General features: G+C 47.2%; 2 protein-coding genes across 3 annotated transcripts; both read right to left on the reverse strand.

Moving 5' to 3' along the window:
* Positions 1 to 789: 789 nt before the first annotated feature.
* Positions 790 to 4,850, reverse strand: LOC127038754 (zinc finger protein ZFP2-like). Its single transcript, XM_050931621.1, has 4 exons — positions 4,790 to 4,850; positions 3,995 to 4,108; positions 2,207 to 3,637; positions 790 to 1,392 (listed from the first exon to the last, which is right to left on the reverse strand). Exons 1-4 carry the CDS (start codon positions 4,848 to 4,850, stop codon positions 1,298 to 1,300), a joined length of 1,701 nt encoding a protein of 566 aa, XP_050787578.1. The 3' UTR covers positions 790 to 1,297.
* Positions 4,851 to 7,073: 2,223 nt separating this feature from the next.
* Positions 7,074 to 22,124, reverse strand: LOC127038823 (zinc finger protein 560-like). Of its 2 annotated transcripts, XM_050931837.1 has the most exons (6): positions 21,988 to 22,124; positions 18,995 to 19,104; positions 11,838 to 11,999; positions 11,068 to 11,194; positions 8,077 to 8,144; positions 7,074 to 7,415 (listed from the first exon to the last, which is right to left on the reverse strand). In XM_050931837.1, exons 3-6 carry the CDS (start codon positions 11,859 to 11,861, stop codon positions 7,260 to 7,262), a joined length of 375 nt encoding a protein of 124 aa, XP_050787794.1. In that variant the 5' UTR covers positions 11,862 to 11,999; positions 18,995 to 19,104; positions 21,988 to 22,124; the 3' UTR covers positions 7,074 to 7,259. The 2 variants fall into 2 exon arrangements, 1 of the variants encoding a protein (XP_050787794.1); XR_007770812.1 differs by lacking the exons at positions 8,077 to 8,144; positions 11,068 to 11,194.
* Between the last annotated feature and the right edge of the window lie 1,786 nt (positions 22,125 to 23,910).

Genomic DNA, 23,910 nt, shown 5'->3' on the forward strand with positions numbered 1-23,910 from the left:
GTTTAAGATGGATTTCAGTACCAGGTGGCATGGTCACATATCACTGTAAGACCCCTCATCTCCATTCCCCATGGGCTGGCCCACACCTACACAGGAAGGCGTTCAAGTAACTAAGGCCATTTACGACTGATTCTTTCTGGAGCACCCTTAAAGGCCTCCACTTAATATGTTTACATCAGTGATACAAGTTTATATCTTATTCTCCTAGCTCCAGACATAGAGATAATACATGCAAACACATAGGATGAACACACTCAGTAGATTACAAGCTTTCTAATGACACCATACAAGGGGTATTTAACGTCAAGCATATTCCAGTTATGTCATATTCAGAAGCATATTTCCATAAAGCATATGGAATGCAACGTCACACACCGGTCATACCACAGGTGCAGGCAGCTGGAGCAGCCTCACCCGCCCCAGAGGTCTCAGCCGAAGTCACACACCCCTATTACCACCACATAAAGGCAGCACACAGGGAAACTGAGGCACAGACTGTATTCATGCAAAACAGTAAAACTCACATAGGCTCAACAGTAAGACTCATATACAACATAACAAGGGAAAATCCCCACTTTGTCACACCCTCTATCCCTGCTTCTCCTCTGTTATATTTACATTGAGAAAATTGGTACAAAACCCAACTGCTTTTCAGCAGAACCCAGTGCAACGTGGGAAGAACTGGGAATGAGGCAATCTGTACTGGTGACTAACAATCACTTTGCAGTGGGAGGAAAAGTATAAACCTGATGCTCCACATTTGGTTAGACTAGGAAAAGTGATGGAGGCTGTGTCCAGTGGTGAGGAAATTTGCTACGTTACCCTGGCCGCTATATAGGCTATTTTCTTCACTGAAAAAAAACAGTTGTGTTTTTATATCAGGATCCCTAATTCAGTCTAGCTAACTCCATGGAAAACTCTAGTGAGGTCAAGGCCCAGGTAGATTTAACCTCCATGTACCTAGTAAAGGTCACTCCTGGTTCCCCCACCTGGGGCTGATGGACATCCCTCGAGGGATGCACACTTCCATGACGCAGAACAAAGGAGTTGATGAAAAACACTGTGGGCTTCACTCCAAGGAAGGATGAGCTGTAAAAGGGAAAAGCCGGCAACTCACGTGAAGGAGCAGAGACACCATAAATGCTGCCTTAAAGTTCACTACTTGGGAATTTGCAAAAGGAAAAAAAAATCTTTTGAGACCCAGACAAGATTTTCATGGTGTTTATCTCCCTTGCAGTTTCTCTGGTGATAAATAAGAGAAGAGTTGTGATGGAAGAATTTCCCCCACACACAGCATTTATAGGGTTTTCTCTCCAGTGTGGTTCCTCTGACGTGTAATAAGGGTTGAGCTCTGAGCAAAGGTTTTTCCACACTCACGGCATTCATAAGGTTCAGAGACGGGCTACGAGGATGATCCGAGGAATGGAAAAACTGCCTTATGAAAGGAGACTCAAAGAGCTTGGCTTGTTTAGCCTGGCCAAAAGAAGGCTGAGGGGGGATATGCTCGCTCTATATAAATATATCAAGGGGGTTAACGTTAGGGAGGGAGAGGAATTATTTAAGTTTAGTACTAATGTAGGCACGAGGACGAATGGGTATAAACTGGATATTAGGAAGTTTAGACTTGAAATTAGACAAAGGTTTCTGACCATTAGGGGAGTGAAGTTCTGGAATAGCCTTCCGAGGGAAGTAGTGGGGGCAAAAGACTTTCCTGGCTTTAAGACAAAGCTTGATAAGTATATGGAGGGGATGTTATGATAGGATCGTTAATTTGGGCAATTGATCTTGAATTACCACCAGACAGGTCTGCTCAATGGTCTGCGGGGAGATGTTGGATGCGATGGGTACTGAGTTGCTGCGGAGAATTCCTTCTTGGGTGCTGGCTGGTGACTCTTGCCCACATGCTCAGGGTTTAGCTGATCGCCATATTTGGGGTCGGGAAGGAATTTTCCTCCAGGGCGGATTGGCAGGTGCCCTGGAGGTTTTTCGCCTTCCCCTGCAGCGTGGGGCACGGGTCGCTTGCTGGTGGTTTCCCTGCAGCTTGAGGTCTTCAAACCATTTTTGAGGATTTCAATAACTCGGTCCTGGGATAGGGGTTGTTATAAAATTGGATGGGTGGGGTTCTGTGGCCTGCCTTGTGCAGGAGGTCAGACTAGATGATCAGATTGGTCCCTTCTGACCTATGAGTCTATGAGTCTATAAGGTTTCTCTCCAGTGTGGCTCCTCTGATGTATAGTAAGGTGTGAGCTCTGATCAAAGGTTTTCCCACACTCACGGCATTTATAGGGTTTCTCTCCTGTGTGGCTCCTCTGATGTCTAGTAAGGTGTGAGCTCCAAGTGAAGGTTTTCCCGCACTCACGGCATTCGTAGGGTTTCTCTCCAGTGTGGATCCTCTCATGTGCAATAAGGTATGAGCTCCAAGGGAAGGTTTTCCCGCACTCACAGCATTCATAGGGTTTCTCTCCTGTGTGATTCCTCTGATGAGTAATAAGGCCTGACCACTGAGCAAAGGTTTTCCCACACTCACGGCATTTATAGGCTCTCTCTCCTGTATGCCTCCTCTGATGTGTAATAAGGCCACATCTCTGAGTGAAGGTTTTCCCGCACTCAGGGCATTTATAGGGCTTCTCTCCTGTATGGCTCCTCTGATGTGCAGTAAGGTGTGAGGTCCGAGCGAAGGTTTTCCCGCACTCACAGCATTCGTAGGGTTTCTCCCCTGTGTGGATTCTCTGATGTGTAACAAGGTGTGAGGAGTGAGCATAGGTTTTCCCGCACTCATGGCATTTATAGGGTTTCTCCCCTGTGTGGATTCTCTCATGTGTAATAAGGCCTGAGAGCTGAGCAAAGGTTTTCCCGCACTCATGGCATTCATAGGGTTTCTCTCCTGTGTGGGTCCTCTGATGTATAATAAGGGTTGTGCTCCGAGCAAAGGTTCTCCCGCACTCACGGCATTTATAGGGTTTCTCCCCTGTGTGGCTCCTCTGATGTGTAGTAAGCTGTGAACTCCGAGCAAAGGTTTTCCCGCACTGACAGCATTTATAGGGTTTCTCCCCTGTATGGATCCTCTGATGGCGAATAAGATGTGAGCTCTGAGCGAAGGTTTTCCTGCACTCATGGCATTCGTAGGGTCTCTCTCCTGTGTGGCTCCTCTGATGTGTAATAAGGGTTGAGCTCCGAGCAAAGGTTCTCCCACACTCACCGCATTTATAGGGTTTCTCACCTGTGTGGCTCCTCTGATGGCTTAAAAGGCGTGAGCGCTCAGTGAAGGTTCTCCCACACTCGCAGCACTCATGGGGTCTCACTCCAGCGTAGATTCTCTGATGGTGTGAGTGCCTCTTGAACTTTTCCCCACACTCAAAGCCCGTGTTATTTCTCTCTCCCGTCAGGATTCTCTGGTGGGCCGTGGCTTCCTTGAAGCCTTTGTGAGTTTCCCGATAATTTACAGATATTCCAACTTTCCGCACTGGCTGGTTTCCCTGCCGCTTTTCTGGCCTGTGCTGCCCCTGAGAGCCTTTTCCCTGCTCACAACTCCTGGACACACTCCCTTTGCATCTTTGCAACAACACCCCACGTGCTTTCACTTGCTCCTCTTCCTGCTGAGGCTTCTGCTCCATGGTCTCTCTCACCATCCCCTCACCTGCTGGGACAGAGAAAGAAAAACCTCAGAAACCAGAAGGGAAAAGGGGGGAACAAACCAAGAGAATAGCTGGAGATGGAGAAAAACCAGGGACTGAATTTCCCCAAACTCTTCCCCAAAGGGGAGAGAGGAGAGGATCATTTCTGCATCCAGTTCCCACCCAAACACTCAGGGAGAAGGGAGTTTGGGGACGGAACTAATGCCAGGAGTTAGGATGGGTAGGAAGCCATGAACAGTATCTGCTCTGAGGATATGACACCTGCTGAGGACCACCCTGAACTGAGACACCTCACAAGGGCTTTACTGGGAATCGCAGCTGTTTCCTTCAACAGCTGAGTAGGTTTAACGATCCCTCACCCATGCAACTGCCTCTCAGGATCTCTCTTTCCTCTGAGCCCTGGAGATCTGGGGCCCACGGCTCTTCCCCTCGTTCCAGCTGGGAAATGACATCGAGTTTGGAAACTGGAAACCCTGCTCAGGGGAAACACGACCAGTGAGATCATGTAACACGCAAAAGAAGAACTTACTCAACTTGCGCATCAACAATAATTCTTTGAGATATGTCTCCCTACTGGGTACTCCACTGTAGGTGCTAGCATGTTAAAAACAGCTGTGTAGATCGGTGGCTTTCCACACTACTGTACCCCTTTCAGGAGCCTGATTTGTCTTGCGTACCTCCGAGTTACACCTCATTTAAAAATTACTTGCTTATAAAATCAGACATAAAAATACAAAAGAAGTGTCACCACACACCATGAATTGATGACTTACTCATTTTTAACCATATAATTATAAAATAAATAATTGGAATATAAATATTGTACTTACATTTTAGTGTATATTATATAGATCAGTATAAACAAGTCATTGTATGAAATTTTACTCTCTACTGACTTGGCTAGTGATTTTTGGGTAGCAACTCTGGATAGGGTGACCAGAATTCCTGATAAAATTGGGACCATCCCGATATTGTGGCATTTGTCCCGCATCCTCACCAATGTTTGGTCGGGACACAATTTGTCCCAATATTTCGCAGTACTACTTTTTTCCCCCCTCTGCCAGTGGACACCCCCACGTGTCCCAATATTTTCTTCCTCTCATTTGGTCACCCTAACTCTGGAAGACCTCTGCGTACCCCAGGGGTACACATACTGCTGGTGTAGACACTGCAGCTCAGGCTTAAGAGACTGAGCTCCAGCCCAATCTGCAACATATACGCAGTTATATACAGCTCACCAAGGCCAGTCTGGGGACCCATGCAGGGAGGGTCTCTCCCAGAGGCAGCACAGACATCCCAAAGTGCAATACAATTGTGTTCTCACATTCTGCTTCCCTTGGACCCAGTCATTACACATTCATATGTGGACAGTTGTTGATCGTGTTTCACTCCTTCACACCCAGTGACTAACAAAGCACATTGAGAGGGAAGCTGACCCATGCATATTTTTCATTTAAAAAACTACTAAATAAAGCCCCCATTCTCCAGAGGGAGACAACGTCAAAGTGAAGGGCTAGGATCATGAATCATAAAATCACAGAAACATATAGGGTAAAAGGACCTCAAGATGTCAGCTAGTCCATCCTCCAGCCCTGAGGCAGGACCAAGTATACACAGACCATCTGTCTAACCTCTTCTTAAAAACCTCCAGTGACCAGGATTCCACAACCTCTCTTGGTAACGTATTCCTGTACTTATCTATATGCACAGTTGGAAAATTTTTCCTAAGATCCAACCTGAACATCCCATGCTGCAGAACAAGCCAGTTACTACTTCTCCCTACCCTAACACTAAGCAGGAGAGGATAAGGCAGGGGCGGGCAAAATTTTTGCTCTGAGGGCCACATCGGGTTTCCAAAATCGTATGGAGGGACAGGCCCCTGACCCTCCCTGCTTCTCCCCCCCCCCACCACACACACACCAGGATTCTTACCACATCCAACACTCCCGTTCCCTGATGGCACCCTCCAGGACTCATGCCCCATCCACCACCCCCTGCTCCCTGTCCCCTGACCACCCAGGACCCTACGCCCCTGACTGCCCCTCACCATATATGAATGTATATATGACATAACTGGAATATGTTTTATGCTACATATGCCATGTATCATATCTATGCAAAGGTTATGATCTACTGAATCTATTAATCCTATTTGTATGCACATATCATTTTTGCATTCAAAGTTATGAATATGGCTGTATACTCAGGCATGGCCGGCGCTTTCATTTAGGCAACCTAGGCGGTCGCCTAGGACACCAGGATTTCGGGGGGCAGTATTTTGCAGGGAGGGCGGCAGGCAGCTCCGGTGAAGCCTCCGCAGGCACGCCTGCGGCAGGTCCACCAGACATGCGGGAGCAGCGGACCCTCCGCAGGGACGCCTGCAGGAGGTCCACCGGAGCCACGGGAGGGGCAGCGAAATGGATAGAGCCGGCCCTGCAACTAGGGTGCCAGAAACCCTCATGCCGCTCCTGTACTCAGGGCCAGGGCAACCCATTAGGTGACCTAGGCAGTCGCCTAGGCCGCTAGCATTTCGGGGGCGGCATTTAGGGTCCTTCAGCGGCAACTGCAGTGGCTGGATCTTTGGCTGCCTCGGTCGTCACTGGCATTTAGGTGGAGGGAGCTGGGGCAGGAAAGCGCGGGGAGGGTTGCCTGCAGCAAGGGGGGGCACAGGACGCAGGGGAACCCCTCCCCGCTCCAGCTCACTTCTGCTCCACCTCCATCCCTGAGCACGACGCCCTACTCTGCTTCTCTCCCTCTCCCTCCCAGGCTTGCGGCTCCAAACAGCTGTAACAGGAAGCTTACAGGGTGATGTTTTTATCTGTATTCAATGTCTTAGACATAGATTTGCGTGTGTTATTTTATTTTCCTTGGTAATTCACTTTGTGCTGTCGGTTACTACCCGGAAGCACTTAAATCCTACTTACTGCATTTAATAAAACCACCTTTCACTCATTAATTAACCCAAAGTATGTATTAATACTTGGGAGGGCAAACAGCTGTGCACCTCTCTCTATCCGTGTTGCAGAGGGTGACCAATCTATGAGTTTAAGCTTTACACAGGGTAAAATGGATTTATTTAGGGTTTGGACCCCATTGGGAGTTGGTCTTCTCAGTATTAAAGATAGGAACCCTTCTGTAACTTGCTTTCAATTAAACCTGCAACTTTGGGGGCATGTGGATCAGGCCCCAGGTCTGTGTTGGAGCAGACTGGCATGTCTGGCTCAGCAAGACAGGGTGCTGGAGTCCTAAGCTGGCAGGGAAAGCAGAGGCAGAAGTAGTTTTGGCAAATCAGTTGGCAGCTCTCATGGGGTTTCTGTGATCCAACCCATCACAAGAGGTATTCCTCATTTCAGTGCGGAGTGGTGTAGGAAGGGTCAATAAAGATACACAAGGGTGTCTTCTTGCCACAAGGTTTGTCAGCCTCAGCCTAACCCTAACCCCAAGTTTTGCCTTAGCAAAGAGATAGTGTTAGCGTTTGTGCTACTGCGCCTGTGCTCTGCTCCCAAAGTGTTCTGTAGCGGGGAGGGCAGAGCACTGGTCTGTGTGTCACTAGCCTGTTGGGGTGTCGCTGAAACAGGGCAAAGTTGAAGGTGCATTGTGAACCTTAACTCTTCGTTTCCCCTTCTAAGAACCGAGAGGACAGGAATCCTTACCCAGTGAAGTCACATTCTCACAGTTCTCCTGCATGACGTCTGTGTAGAGGGCTCTCTGAGCAGGGTCCAGCAGAGCCCACTCTTCACTGGTGAAATACACAGCCACCTCCTCAAAAGTCACTGGCCCCTGAAAGAGCGAGAGCCCCCCAATCTGCATCTTTTCCCCAGTGATAACCCCACTGTTCACAGGGGAGAGGGGCAATCACATGGAAGCTCTGGAAGGCAGGCAGGATCCCACCCCCTCCCCGTCAGAGCTGCCAGGAGGCATCAGGGTGGGGGGAGAAAGAGAGAGAGTCCCTCGCCCCTTCTAGCAGACAGCGATGGCAGGAGTCTTCACATTCAACACTCACCTATCAGCCAGAAGTTGATACAGCAGATGGAGCCCCCAGCAGTGTCCAGGGACAGCCCCCTGGCAGCAATCCCAACACACTCCCTAGTGCCAGCACTTGGATGGGATGGGGAGTCTTCCCCGGGCCTCACTGGCGGTTGCCCTCTGGCTAGTAGGTTCAGACTCGAGTATCGGAGGCTGGTACATTTCCCCAGCCCAGTCCAAGGGGGCTGACAAATTAGGGAATTTCCACCCACAAACCCCATGGGTCTGTTGCTAGAATCTGGGCACCACCGTAAACAAATCCCAGCAGGTTTGTCACATTCTGTATCCCTCCCTTTCTCCACCCTGGGTATTTCCAGCCCCCTCCCGACCGATTGCAGAAGCACCCACCTCCTATGTATTTACTGCCCTTCTCCCGCCAACAGGAGCCCACCAGCAACTCCCCAATAATCCCTACCTGAGCTGGCTCCATGGCAGCCATTTCCCTTCCCTGCTCCCTGGAAGGGTGGGATGTGACACTGCAGCCTGTCAGAACAAGAAGGGGAAGTGTCAGAACAGGACAGTCACATCACATCACAATTCCCCCAGGCTCTTTCCTCGCAGATGGATGTTCTCGACTCTGTCATGCAAACAACAGAAATACTCAAAACACAATTAGTAATGGGGTGGAGGAGGGACATGTGACTTTAACTACCGAGACACCTGTTAGGAAAAGAATTCAAACAAACACAAGTGTCCAATGAGTTCTTGGAATGTGTTGGGGACACCTGTTTGCTTCAGAAGATGGAAGTAATAACCAGGGGGATTTTAACCAGGCACCAGACATTTTAAGTGTGAAGGAAAATCTGGTAGGCCTCAGCATTGGTCAAGCTAGTAGGCCCGAAGCATTGTCCAAGCTTGTCTTGTATATGAAGAACCAAATGAAAAGTCCCCAAAACCAAACAATGGCATTCTGTGTATAGGGGGCAGGAGAAGGCAAAGTGGAAAGTCCCCAAACAGAACAATTTGCAATAGCCAAGCTTATGACATATATAACCACAATAGAAGCGTTAGAAAAGTCAAATCGCAAAAGGACCAAACTGAGAATAACAACAACAGGAAGGGCCAAATAAGGGAGATGATTGTTCTTTTTGCTTTTGACCTGTATTGATTTTGCCACGTATTCCAAACAAGGTAACTGATGCGGAAATATGTGTAATTTGTCTATGGTTTTAAGCTTTAAAAAGCTGTGTGTTCCTTGAATTGTGGGGGGGAGGGGGCAGCTCCAAATAGCTGTCACCCCTTGCATGCTCATAATCAATAACGGTGCCTCAGGCTAATCTGATTCCAAACACAATGCGTGGATCATTTTTCCACATCATAGGACCTCAAGATGTCAGCTAGTCCATCCTCCAGCCCTGAGGCAGGACCATCTGTCTAACCTCTTCTTAAAAACCTCCAGTGACCAGGATTCCACAACCTCTCTTGGTAACATATTCCTGTACTTATCTATATGCACAGTTGGAAAGTTTTTCCTAAGATCCAACCTGAACATCCCATGCTGCAGAACAAGCCAGTTACTACTTCTCCCTACCCTAACACTAAGCAGGAGAGGATAAGGCAGGGGCGGGCAAAATTTTTGCTCTGAGGGCCACATCGGGTTTCCAAAATTGTATGGAGGGACAGGCCCCTGACCCTCCCTGCTTCTCGGCCGCCTCCCCCACACACACACACACCGGGATTCTTACCACATCCAACACCCCCGTTCCCTGATGGCACCCTCCAGGACTCATGCCCCATCCACCACCCCCTGCTCCCTGTCCCCTGACCACCCAGGACCCTACGCCCCGACTGCCCCTCACCATATATGAATGTATATATGACATAACTGGAATATGTTTTATGCTACATATGCCATGTATCATACCTATGTAAAGGTTATAATCTACTGAATCTATTAATCCTATTTGTATGCACATATCATTTTTGTATTCAAAGTTATGAATATTGGCTGTATACTCAGGCATGGCCGGCGCTTTCATTTAGGCGACCTAGGCGGTCGCCTAAGACACCAGGAATTCGGGGGGCGGTATTTTGCCGGGAGGGCGGCAGGTAGCTCCGGTGGAGCCTCCACAGGCACGCCTGCGGCAGGTCCACCAGACATGCGGGAGCAGCGGACCCTCCGCAGGGATGCCTGCGGGAGGTCCACTGGAGCCGCGGGAGAGGCAGCAAAATGGATAGAGCCGGCCGTGCACCTAGGGAACCAGAAACCCTCGCGCCGCTCCTGTACTCAGGGCCAGGGCAACCCATTAGGTGACCTAGGCGGTCACCTAGGCCGCTAGCATTTCGGGGGCGGCATTTCGGGTCCTTCAGCGGCAACTGCGGTGGCCGGATCTTTGGCTGCCTCGGTCGTCACTGGCATTTAGGTGGAGGGAGCTGGGGCAGGAAAGCGCGGGGAGGGTCGCCTGCAGCAAGGGGAGGCACGGGACGCAGGGGAACTGCTCCCCGCCCCAGCTCACTTCTCCTCCGCCTCCTCCCCTGAGCACGACGCCCTACTCTGCTTCTCTCCCTCTCCCTCCCAGTCTTGCGGCACCAAACAGCTGTAAAAGGAAGCTTACAGGGTGATGTTTTTATCTGTATTCAATTTCTTAGACATAGATTTGGGTGTGTTATTTTATTTTGCTTGGTAATTCACTTTGTTCTGTCGGTTACTACCCGGAAGCACTTAAATCCTACATACTGCATTTAATAAAACCACCTTTCACTCATTAATTAACCCAAAGTATGTATTAATACTTGGGAGGGCAAACAGCTGTGCACCTCTCTCTATCCGTGTTGCAGAGGGTGACCAATCTATGAGTTTAAGCTTTACACAGGGTAAAATGGATTTATTTAGGGTTTGGACCCTGTTGAGAGTTGGGCTTCTCAGTATTAAAGACAGGAACACTTCTGTAACTTGCTTTCAATTAAACCTGCAACTTTGGGGGCACGTGGATCAGGCCCCAGGTCTGTGTTGGAGCAGACTGGCATGTCTGGCTCAGCAAGACAGGGTGCTGGAGTCCTAAGCTGGCAGGGAAAGCAGGGGCAGGAGTAGTTTTGGCAAAACAGTTGGCAGCTCTCATGGGGTTTCTGTGATCCAACCCATCACAAGAGGTATTCCTCATTTCAGTGCGGAGTGGTGTAGGAAGGGTCAATAAAGGTACACAAGGGTGTGTTCTTGCCACAAGGTTTGTCAGCCTCAGCCTAACCCTAACCCCAAGTTTTGCCTTAGCAAAGAGATAGTGTTAGCGTTCGTGCTACTGCACCTGTGCTCTGCTCCCAAACTGTTCTGTAGCAGGGAGGGCAGAGCACTGGTCTGTGTGTCACTAGCCTGTTGGGGTGTTGCTGAAACAGGGCAAAGTTGAGGGTGCATTGTGAACCTTAACTCTTTGTTTCCCCTTCTAAGAACCAAGAGGACAGGAATCCTTACCCAGTGAAGTCACATTCTCACAGTTCTCCTGCATGACGTCTGTGTAGAGGGCTCTCTGAGCAGGGTCCAGCAGAGCCCACTCTTCACTGGTGAAATACACAGCCACCTCCTCAAAAGTCACCGGCCCCTGAAAGACCAAGAGCCTCCCAATCTGCATCTGTTCCCCAGTGATAACCCCACTGCTCACAAGGGAGAGGGCCAATCACATGGAAGCTCTGGGAGGCAGGCAGGATCCCATTCCCTCCCCGTCAGAGCAGCCAGGAGGCATCAGGGTGGGGGGAGAAAGAGAGAGAGTCCCTCGCCCCTTCTAGCAGACAGTGATGGCAGGAGTCTTCACATTCAACACTCACCTATCAGCCAGAAGTTGATACAGCAGATGGAGCCCCCAGCAGTGTCCAGGGACAGCCCCCTGGCAGCAATCCCAACACACTCCCCAGTGCCAGCACTTGGATGGGATGGGGTGTCTTCCCTGGGCCTCACTGGTAGGTTCAGATTCCAGTATTGGAGGCTGGTACATTTCCCCAGCCCAGTCCAGGGGGGCTGACAAACTAGGGAATTTCCACCCACAAACCCCATGGGTCTGTTGCTAGAATTTAGGGCCCACCGTAAACTAATCCCACCAGGTTTGTCACATTCTGTATCCCTCCCTTTCTCCACCCTGGGTATTTCCAGCCCCCTCCCGACCGATTGCAGAAGCACCCACCTCCTATGTATTTACTGCCCTTCTCCCGCCAACAGGAGCCCACCAGCAACTCCCCAATAATCCCTACCTGAGCTGGCTCCATGGCAGCCATTTCCCTTCCCTGCTCCCTGGAAGGGTGGGATGTGACACTGCAGCCTGTCAGGGCAAGAAGGGGAAGTGTCAGAACAGGACAGTCACATCACATCACAATTCCCCCAGGCTCTTTCCTCGCAGATGGATGTTCTCGACTCTGTCATGCAAACAACAGAAATACTCAAAACACAATTAGTAATGGGGTGGAGGGGAGACATGTGACTTTAACTACCAAGACACCTATTAGAAAAGGAATTCAAACAAACACAAGTGTCCAATGAGTTCTTGGAATGTGTTGGGGACACCTGTTTGCTTCAGAAGATGGAAGTAATAACCAGGGGGATTTTAACCAGGCACCAGACATTTTAAGTGTGAAGGAAAATCTGGTAGGCCTCAACGTTGGTCAAGCTAGTAGGCCCGAAGCATTGTCCAAGCTTGTTTTGTATATGAAGAACCAAATGAAAAGTCCCCAAAACCAAACAATGGCATTCTGTGTACAGGGGGCAGGAGAAGGCGAAGTGGAAAGTCCCCAAACAGAATAATTTGCAATAGCCAAGCTGACGACATATATAACCACAATAGAAGCGTTAGAAAAGTCAAATCGCAAAAGGATGAGACTGAGAACAACAACAACAGGAAGGGCCAAGTAAGGGAGATGATTGTTCTTTTTGCTTTTGACTTGTATTGATTTTGCCACGTATTCCAAACAAGGTAACTGATGAAGAAGTATGTGTAATTTGTCTGTGATTTTAAGCTTTAAAAAGCTGTGTGTTCCTTGAATCTGGGGGAGGCAGCTCCAAATAGCTGTCACCCCTTGCATGCTCATAATCAATAACGATGCCTCAGGCTAATCTGATTCCAAACACAATGCGTGGATCATTTTTCTACATCATAGGGTTTTTTATTCTGACTAACAGGCAGGAGTTAGTTAGGAAGCAGAAGGTGGAAAGCAATATGGGCGAAAGTGTTCATGAAATGATGATTTTGTGATTCTAAGAGAAAGGAAGGTGTTAGAGCAGGAAAAGGAGGACAACGGACTTCAGAAAGGCTAGTGATATCAGATGCCCAGCTGGGAAGCAGGAGGGCTCTGGGCTGGAGAGAGAGAGAGCAGGTAGAGCCCACCTGGATGCAGGAAGACTGGGAGGTGCTGTGCTGAGGGAGGCCAGGCCTGAGGGCCCTGAGACTTTCCTATGCTGTGTTCAGATGCTCAATAAAGCCTCGTGTTTTACACTGGCTGAGAGTCACTCTGGTCTAGAGAACAGGTTGCATCATTCCCTCTGGGACTAGATGCCCGGGGGTCCAGAGCAAGTGGACTCCCTGAGGGGGCCCATGGCGAGAGACAGGTGTGCTAAGGCTCAGAGAGGTGCGGTTCCAGGAGGTGGAGAGGCTTAACTCCCGAGAGAGTGAAACCGCAAGAAGGTCTGTATCCCTGAAGGGGGTTCCCCCAAGGACTGCATGGGGCCAAGAGTGGGCACGACCTGTGAATCCCTGACACCTGGGACTTCTTGTAACTTTCCACTGGAAGGAAAGGGTGTGTGTGTCAAGTATGGGAAACAGAAGATTCTCGCTTTATGTAAATCTTATTTAAGGGTTGGGAGGAAGGCAAACGTGTCTGCCCAAGAAGAAAGACTGCTAAAGCCATCTGAAGGTAAGGGAGGCGGGGAGTCCAGACTGAGACAGTGATCCAATCTGAAATGAAATATAACTGGAACTCTGAACCACGGAAACTTTGCAACCTGCCTAAAATAACATTCAGGGTAAGAAATTACATTGTGTAACCTGTTTCAGAGTGGTAGCCATGTTAGTCTGTATCAGCAAAAAGAGCAAGGAGTACTTGTGGCATGTTACAGACTAACAAATTTATATTTTTATTGTGTAACCTGTTTTTTAAGTATATTGAGCTTAGCTTGTGTATTTTGCTTTATTTGGTTAGTAATCTGCTTTGTTCTGTCTGTTATCTCTTATATTCACTTAAAATTCACCTTTTGTAGTTAAACTAGGTTATATTATAAACAAGGAATACATTTATTATGTAATTTCTAACTGGGGGCAGAAGTTGTGCATATCTCCCTCCACAGTGAGGGAGGGGGCAAATTTCATAAAATCTTTCCGTCTGTCCCCCTTAAAGGGAGTGGGCACCAGAGTGTTGGGGCAAGCCCCTAAGGCTGAATCTTTCCAGAGTGGATTTGTCTCTCTGTGCAGCTGGGCGTGGCCCTGCCCATGTACTTGGCTGAAAGAGGCTTGCAAGCCTAGCCCAGCCAGAAAGAGGGGACCCAGACTAGCAGAACAGGCTGCCTCAGTGGCACCTCGGCACATCAGGCGACACCCCAAAGGGTCCAAACCCGTCACAGAGCCCCATGGGAATAAAATTCTAAGGAGAATACAGCTCAGGAGAGCTGGCAGTTTCTCAGACCACTACTAAAGGAGCAACAGCAAACTATCACAATGCGAAGGAAAGACAGAAAGAATAGGAAGCTGCCAATAGGCGCTCTTTAATGACCAGGCAATAAAAAGGAATCCTACAAAAATTTGAATCATGGACAAATTGCTATGGATGAGTACAAAAGAACAGCACAAGCGTCAAATCATAAGACTGGAAGGGACCTCACAAAGTCATCTAATCCAGTCCCCTGCACTCATGGCAGGACTAAATATTATCTAGGCCATCCCTGGCAGGTGTCTTATCCAATCTGCTCTTTAAAATCTCCAATGATAGATATTTCACAACCTCCCCAGACAATTTATTCAGTGCTTAACCACCCCGACAGTTAGGAAGTTTTTCCTGATGTCCAACCCAAACCACTATTGCTGCAATTTAAGCCCATTGCCTCTTGTCCTAGCCTCAGAGATTAATATGAACGATTTTTCTCGCTCTTCATTGTAACAACCTTTTATGTACTTGAAAACTGGTGTCATGTTCCCTCTCAGTCTTCTCTTCTCCAGACTAAACAAACCCAGGTTTTTCAATCTTCCCCCACAGGTCATGTTTGCTAGACTTTTCATCATTTTTGTTGCTCTTCTCCGAACTTTCTCCAAATCTTTTCTGAAATGTGGCATCCAGAACGGGACATAATACTCCAGCTGAGGCCTAATCAGCACAGAGGATAGCAGAATTACTTCCAAAGCACTTGCAACTCCTCCAAACTTGGTATCGTCCACGAACTTTTTAAGTGTACTCTCTATGCCATTATTTAAATTATTGATGAAGATATTGAACAGAACCAGACCCAGAACTGATTCCAGTAGGACCCAACACGATATGCCCTTCCAGCTTGCCTGTGAAACACTCGGAACTACTCTCTGGGAACAGTTTTCCAACCAGTTATGCACCCACCTACTGGCAGTTCCATCTCAACTGTATTTCTCTGAGAAGGTCATGCAAGACAGTATTAAAAGCCTTGCTGAAGTCACGATACACCATGTCTACTGCTTCCCCTCTATCCAAAAGCTTGTTATCCTGACAGGAAAAAAAACATTAGGGTGGTTTGAAACAATTTGTTCTTGACAAATCTATGCTGACTGTTACTTATCACTTTAAGCAATCAGTTAGCAACACCTAGAAGATGATAATTATTTGTTCCATTATTTTTCCAGGGAATTAAAATAAACTGATTAGTCTGTAATTCCCCAAGTCATCCTTACTCCCCTTTGTATAGATGGGCACTATATTTGCCCTTTTCCAGTCCTCTGGAATCTCTCCTATCTTCCTTGACTTTTTGAAGATAATCGCTAATGGCTCAGAGATCTCCTCAGTCAGCTCCTTCAGCATTCAAGGCTGCATTTCATCAGGCCCTGGTGACTTGAAGACATTTAACCTAAGTAATTTTTAACTTGTTCTTTCTCTGTTCTAGCCTCTGACCCTACCTCATTTTCATTGGCATTCATTAAGTTAGATGTCCAATTGCTACTAAACTTTTTGGTGAAAACCGAAACAAAAGGCATTTAGCACTTCTGCCATTTCCACATTTTCTGGTATTGTCACCCTCCCCCCATTGAGTACCATCAGAATGTGGGGACAAAATCAGAAAGATTAACTCACAAAAGAAGTTACCACTAGCAAGGGACATAGAAGGTGTTAGCCAAATAGGCTCGTTTCCCCCTGGAGCTACTCAATTACCCCAAGGAGGCACGGAAGACAGGAAGACGGGAACCAAACTTTTATTCTCGGTCAGCTGATCGGGTATTTCTCCTCGGCTAGTGCCAGAGAAGAAGACACACCTTACTGGCTTAGAACACCCTTTATATACTAGGTTACAAACATCTTTACCTGCAGAACTTCTGTTAGTCCATACATTCCTTGAATTCCTTTTGCAGATAAGTTGGATCTGTTTAACATCTTCCTTCTAGGTATTTTGCCTACCTGCATTTAAGAAGGGTTACATACGTGCAAAGATTAACTGGGATGGTACTGGGATGATAAGCAGAGGATTGCCATAAGCAAAGAGTTAACAAATTCCTTTTGCTCTAACAGCGGCAATAAGTAGGGTACTGCTTAAATCACAGGGAGGAGGGGGAATCATATAAATTTCAAGGGTTGGTCATGGCATAAATAGTGAACTTCACAGATGAGTTATACACCTGCAAAATTTGCTATTGATGTAGTGAGTAACCCATAAAAAAGTGTGATTTCTCCACAGCGTTTCTCACACTGGGGGCCCAGACCCAAAAGGGGGATGCAAGCCTACCAGGGGGTCGCTGTATTGCCACCCTTACTCCTGAGGTGACGCTGGCAGCAGTGCTGCCTAGAGCTGGGTGGCGGGAGAGCGGTGGATGCTGGCTGGTGCCCAGCTCTGAAGGAGAGAAGTAGGAGTGGCTTAGTATTGCCACCTTAGCTTCTGTTCTGTGGTGGTGCTGCCTTTAGAGCGAGGCACCCAGCCGGCAGCTGCCACTCGCCACTCTGCCTTCAGAGTCAGGCAGCCGAAGACCCGATTTCATGGTCTGTGATGCAAATTTCCACCCTCATTTTTCTGCCCCATTTTTCTACTCCCCAGCCCCACTTTGTGCCCTTGGTGGCTGCCCCACTCACCCCACCCGTGTTATGGCCCTGTAGCAGAACCAAATTGTCTGGTTAGCAAAACAAATCACAGGCATCATGTAATAGTTGAGTGTTTATATTATTCCAGCAGATTTTTCTTAAACAAATAGGTCTGCTGTGGCTTTTCCAAATTACAGCAATTAATAAAGGCCCATTATTAATTTTCTGTGATTTTCCAAGCCTTCTTTGCAAATCAACTGCAATTATTTGAAGATCATCCCGCAGTTCAGGTAGGGTCTTAATTATTATTAAGTAAGAGGAGGAAGAAACAGAAACCACAATAGGGAAAAAACAGGTTAAAAATATGTAGGTACATTATTGTCAGCCATGAAATTCATTTTAAGGTGCTCAAAGAATTAGCTGAAGCAATCTGGAAACCATTAGCAATTATCTTTGAGAATGCCTGGAGAATGGTGAAGACTGGAGAAGGGCAAACGTACCCATCTTTTAAAGGGGGAATAAAGAGGACTGAGGAATAAAGTAAAGCTTTATTTAGATACCTGGAATGAACAAATTATTATACAATCAATTTGTAAGCACCTAGAGGACAGGAAGGTGATAAATTGGAGCCAGTCTGGATTTCCAAAAACAAATCATGCCAAATCAGTCTAATTTCCTGCTTTCACAGGGGTATTGGACTTACGGATCCAGGGGACACTGTAGAAAGGACATATCTTGATTTTAGTCCAGCTATTGACACAGTCCCCCATGACATTCTCATAGTGAGCTAGGGAAATGTGGCGCACATGAAAGTGCTATAAAATGGGTGAAAATGTTGTTGAAGGCTGTACTCAGACAGTAATCATTAGCGGTTCACTGTCCAATGAGAGGATGTATACAATGGGGTGCCCGGGGGCCAGTCCTGGATCTGATATAATCAATATTTTCACTCATTACTTAGATAATGGACTGGAGAGCATGCTGTCTAAATATGCAGATAACAGCAGCTGCGAGGGGCTGCAAGCACACTGGAGGACAAGATTAGAAATCAAGGTAACATTTACACACAGGAGAAATGGGCTGAATGAACAAGATGAAATTCAATAAAGACAAATGCAAAGTACTAGACTTAGGAAAGGAAAAGCAAATGCACCACTACAAAGTGGGGACTAGCTGGCCAGGGGGCAGTACTACTGAAAATGATTGGGGGCTACAGTGGATCACAAACTGAAGCTGAGTCAATTGTGAAAAACCAGATGAAGCACCGGACTACATTAGCAAGAGAGGTGGTGGAATCCCCATCACTGGAGGTTTTTAAGGACAGGTCAGACAAACACCTGAGTGCCGGGGGCCAGATTAGCTGCCCTCTCACGGTTCATTTCAGCCCCACAGTTCTACGACTCTATGCAGGGGAAATGTTTGGCCACTTTATTACAGCACTGACCGGCCCCTTCCACGAGCACTAAACCACCGAGACATTTTGAAACCCTCCCAGTAACAAGGTCTGGGAACCGGGTGGGAGAGAAGCGCAGAACAAAAAGGAGTGACCCTGGGAGATTCCCCCGACACTGTCCCCAGGGCAGCGCACTCCCACAGCAGGGGGAACAGGGAGAGTCAGGAACTGACTTTTCCTCTTCCTGCACCTCACTTTGCTCACAGGAAAGTGAATCTGCCCAGTTATTTGATATCATGGTCCTGTGGATCCTCCCCTTAGGCTCAGGGGAGGTCCTTTAGCAGTGGACGGGATCTGCCCACCGACTTCCTGGATATCAACAGAAAGATGCTGCAATAAGTGTGTGGGGGCTGGTCAGAGATCTGGGAATCTCTCTCCCTAATTATTTCTCCCACTGCCCTTTTCAGTCTCTCTGTCTCCTTTTTCTCCTTATGTCTCCCCTTCCCCTGTCTGTCCCCCTCTGGCTGACAGACTCCTGGGGGTTCGCTCTCCTATGGCTGGATCGGCTCCTGCAATTGCTAACGGGGGAGAGATGTGGGGTGAGGAGGGGCTGTTTGTGCAGAGTCACTCTCATGCCCATCCCCAGTTCCCTGAGTTCTCTATCAATCGCCTGGAGTCTTTGACTCAGACATTGCTGTGGACAAAGCCTTGGGTTGCCCTATGGGGCTAATTACAGCTGCAGGAAATCCTCACCTTGGCTGGGCACAGAGGAAGCTTTACTCACGGCCACTCCCCAGCTGTGATCCCGCTGGGGGAGCAGCAGCTGCTCAGCCTGGGTTCCCAGACCACAATCAGGGCAGCAGCGTCTGAACCAGAAAGCTCAACCCCAAAATCCTGAGGCAGAGACAGAGAGAAATTGAGTAACTTTCCCTCCTTTAGCAACAACTGAAACCCCCTCCCAACAAGGACACACCCTGATCTTATCTACCTCCCATGTTAATTTTGAGTCACTCCCTGTTCTGTCTTGCAGTGACTCCGGATTAACACGCCTCTCAGCGTGCAGCCCTCAGGATTAATCTGCTTGTTTGCATAGATAAACTTATATCTTTTCTTATAAGTATTTGATGTATTGCAATAGGTTTATAGATTTATATTAAAAATATGTTTGGCTGTAATGCAAGAGACCTACAGGCTAAAACTCTGTCTGTTAAGCTAAGGCAAAGTCAACATATGTATATTGTGACCCTTTTCATTCCTAAGAAAAGATGACCAATCTAGATGTCTAGAGACCTTTTATCTAAACCAATAGACAGTGAAGGATGGCAAAGGGGATTTTTCAAAGTTGGACCCACAGATCTAATAAGTACACCTCGAGTCCATACATACCCATCATCAATACGCACATACATACTAGTATATGGGGTAAGTGTACCCTAATATTTCTGTGGGGAAGGAATGAAATTTGGGAACAAGAGGAAGGATTTCCAGCACTGGTGTCATATAAAATAGCTTCATTCATCCTCTATTCTAGATCTCTTCATCTTCAATTAGCCAGGAGACTAGATGAGCATATGACAGGAATTTTCAGGAATTCCAGGCATCCTTAGACCCCTAGAAATCTCACCCGAGGCATAAGTAAACAGTTAAAATTACAGAAACTTACAAATTGTGTGTCTCACCCACTCTTTCTTAGGAAAACAGAAACCTAATTTCCTGTGACTGCAGCTGGCAGCAGTCCCAGTATTTTCAGTTTTGTGTTGTGGTTTTTATCTTGCAGTATTATATTTAAAAACCTTAAAATTAAACTTCTAAGTCAAAAGTAATATTATAAAGTAATAGTGTTATTGTTAAAGTAATATTATTTAAAGTGATACATGTATCTAAGTATCAGAGGGTAGCCGTGTTAGTCTGGATCTGTAAAAGCAGCAAAGAATCCTGTGGCACCTTATAGACTAACAGACGTTTTGGAGCATGAGCTTTCGTGGGTGAATACCCACTTCCTCAGATGCATGTAATGGAAATATCCAGGGGCAGGTATATATATGTGTGCTAGCAAGCAAGCTAGAGATAACGAGGTCAGTTCAATCAGGGAGGATGAGGCCCTGTTCTAGCAGTTGAGGTGTGAAAACCAAGACTCACCAGTAACTGCACACCACACCATAATAACTCTAGCTCAGGAACCAATCCATGCAACAAACCTCGATGCCAACTCTGCCCACATATCTACACCAGCGACACCATCACAGGACCTAACCAGATCAGCCACACCATCACTGGTTCATTCACCTGCACATCCACCAATGTAATATACGCCATCATATGCCAGCAATGCCCCTCTGCTATGTACATCGGCCAAACTGGACAGTCTCTACGGAAAAGGATAAATGGACACAAATCAGACATTAGGAATGGCAATATACAAAAACCTGTAGGAGAGCACTTCAACCTCCCTGGCCACACTATAGCAGACCTTAAGGTGGCCATCCTGCAGCAAAAAAACTTCAGGACCAGACTTCAAAGAGAAACTGCTGAGCTTCAGTTCATCTGCAAATTTGACACCATCAGCTCAGGATTGAACAAAGACTGTGAATGGCTTGCCAATTACAGAACCAGTTTCTCCTCTCTTGGTTTTCACACCTCAACTGCTAGAACAGGGCCTCATCCTCCCTGATTGAACTGACCTCGTTATCTCTAGCTTGCTTGCTAGCACACATATATATACCTGCCCCTGGATATTTCCATTACATGCATCTGAGGAAGTGGGTATTCACCCACGAAAGCTCATGTATCTAAGGGGTTTTGTAAAGGTTGAAGTTATAACAAAAGGTACCGGTAAGATATGAGCAGTAGCATTGGATCTGATGACCCACACTAGTGGTGGCAGAGGAATTGACAAATCTAGGAATTAATTGCTGCCAAAAGGCCGCAATAGTTCAGAACTTGAACAGTTCAAGATACCTTATCTCAGTCCCCTTAACTTTCCCAGGCTGCACCTTTGATCCATCTGCCTCAGTATTTCCTAGTATTTGGCAGGTCCCGACAAAGGGAAAAGACCTCTTCATTAGCTACGAGCCATTGAGGAAAGAGAAGGAATGTACCCCCATCCCTCTATTATTTACTTGGGACTTATTTAACCAAGTGTAAAAAATGGTTAGGGATATTATTTCCTGTTGTGTCTGTGAAGGGACGGCTTCAGTTTCAGAGTAAATCAACAGAGTATTCATTCTAGTTTATTGAATAAGCTAGTGAAGTTACAGAATTGAAATGAGTTCTATATTTTGTGTTAAAAGTGGAATAAGGGAAAGAGCAGAGTCCGTTGGAGTTGCCTGCAGTCTGGCTTTAGAAAACTTTGCCATAAAATGTATTCAGGAACATGGAGGAGGTTTAGAACAGCTGAGAAATAGCGAGATGATTCCTGAGCATGGTAACCCACAGGGTTTTGTAAGTGACTTATTTGATGTAGAAACAGAGCTAAACCGGTAAAGGGAATAGCTGTTGAGTGCCTGCTCGTGGCTTGTAGTTCGCTGGGAAAGAAATTGAATACAAAAGAAGGGTTACTTAGGGAAGCCCAGCAAACTTTGGATGCCAGCTTAAAATCGCTAGAGGGCTATAGATCAGAACGTGGTCAGCTGTTGGAAAGAATTAGAGAAGAGAGAAGATGTGTCAGAGGAGGATAAAGAATCGATTCCCATCCCTATTGGCAGGTGGAACTGACAGAGGTAGAAAAACCTGCCGGGCCAAGTAGGGTAAGAGAGTTAGCTCAGGCTGATACAGTACCTTTAGGAGTGGAGTTGGAGACTGAGTCCAAAGAGCCACGGGGAATCAGAAGAGGAATTTAGCAGTGCAGGAGATACTGGCAGTCTGCACATAGGAAAAGGAAGTCCCAGGGTGGCACCACAGGAGGTGGAGCTGAGTGCCATAGAAAAGGCAGCTAGTGATGTAAAGGAGAAGTTGAGCAAAGCAAAATGGGAGGAAATATCCTCTCCTCTGTTAGTGAAGAGGCAGTGCCTTTAGAGACTGCCATTGTTCAGGGACTAGAAGGTTCAGTTACAACAACCAAGGAATAGGATTCCTGCTCCTCCACCCAATATTAAATTAGCACCATATAGAGTGGCATATCCAGCCCCTTTTGGGTGGACATTTATTGGCATTTGGGCAATCAACATTGCCTAGACCACATGCAGGGGCCGCTCTATGCCTTTCGCCGCCCCAAGCTTGGCAGTCAGGTGGCTTTCGGTGGCATGCCTGAGGGGAGTCCACTGGTCACACCGATTCGGTGGCATGCTTGCGGAGGTCTGCCAGTGCCACGCCTTCAGTGTCCCCACCGTCAAATTGCCGCCAAAACAGCAGGACCGGTGGACCTCCCGCAGGCATGCCGCCGAAAGCCACCTGCCTGTCACCCTCACAGCAACCAGCAGGCCGACCCCTGCGGCTTGCCGCTCCAGGCACGCGCCTGCTGAGCTGGTTCCTCGAGCCGCCGCTGACCTGGTGGAACCTCTACACTCCCTTGGTATATGTTGGTATCACCTGGTGTACCGGTAGAACACCCTACTACACCAGACCTTAGCAGACTAAGAGATGTCCTGCATCAGCATGGAGTTGCCCTGAGTGTAAGACATAGAGGTTTTATGGAAAATTGTTCTGCATATCCAGAATTATCTCCAGTGGAAAGTTCTGGTAGCTCAGATGACGAAAATGTGACTTCGGGCAGAAGTCAAAACACAGAAATTATAGATTCAAGCTCAGATAGAAGTCCAGAACCTGATCCAGAAGGAGGATCCTCAGATTCTAATTCTGATTGTCCTGTGGCAGTTGTTATAGATATTAAGACCCTAGATCTGGTAACTAAGCAAATAGGAATGATGGACGATTCATCAGTTGCAATGCATGCACAACGTGTGCAAAAAACAGCAAAAGCATTTGACTTACCAAGGCAAGACTGGGTTAAAATCTTACAACTCATAGTGAATCGAGCATTGTGGAGTACTTTGCCACCTGAGTACAGGGTAGGAGAAAAAACTTTTAATGAAACAAGAGCCCTATTGGAACATAATCGGCATCCAGGGCAAACTGGAGTAGCAATTCTGTCTAACTTAAAGCAAAGATCTAATGAGTCTCCACATCAGTTTTGCCTGCAGTTAAGTGCAGCATGACACAGTCATATGAAAGAGGAAACACATGAGCCACCATACATTAGTTTGCTGGCTAATAACTCTTCCCCATTTACGGGAAATGGTTGACATGCATATAATTGATGATACTTCTTTAAAGACTGCATTAGCTTTACTAGCCAAGGCATATGCGCAGGGAGGCTCTAAAATAGGTTGGTGTGGAGCTCCTGTTACAATACTTCAGGAATCACGAACTAATCCCACTGTGAGAATTGAGAGACCTCAATTTCAATCAGGGTTAGGTTAAGGGGTTCCTAAATTCCCTAGGTACCAGTGTTGGCAAAATGACCCTAACCCATATAATAACCCTGGATCTTCGAGTGGGCAGGCCCCTCGACAGGGTTATGCATTTGGATCCTATGTAAGGGCCGGGGACCATGTTCCTTTCTTTTCAGATTACCGCTGTCATAGCATTCCCTCTCAGATCTGAACCTTAGAGTTCAGAAAATGAGATACTAGCACCTGAATCCTCTAAGCTTAATTGCCAGCTTAGATCTGATAGCACTGCCACCACCCAAAAATATAGTGT

This window comes from Gopherus flavomarginatus, chromosome 21 (genome assembly GCF_025201925.1).
Source record: "Gopherus flavomarginatus isolate rGopFla2 chromosome 21, rGopFla2.mat.asm, whole genome shotgun sequence".
Lineage (NCBI taxonomy): Eukaryota > Metazoa > Chordata > Testudines > Testudinidae > Gopherus > Gopherus flavomarginatus.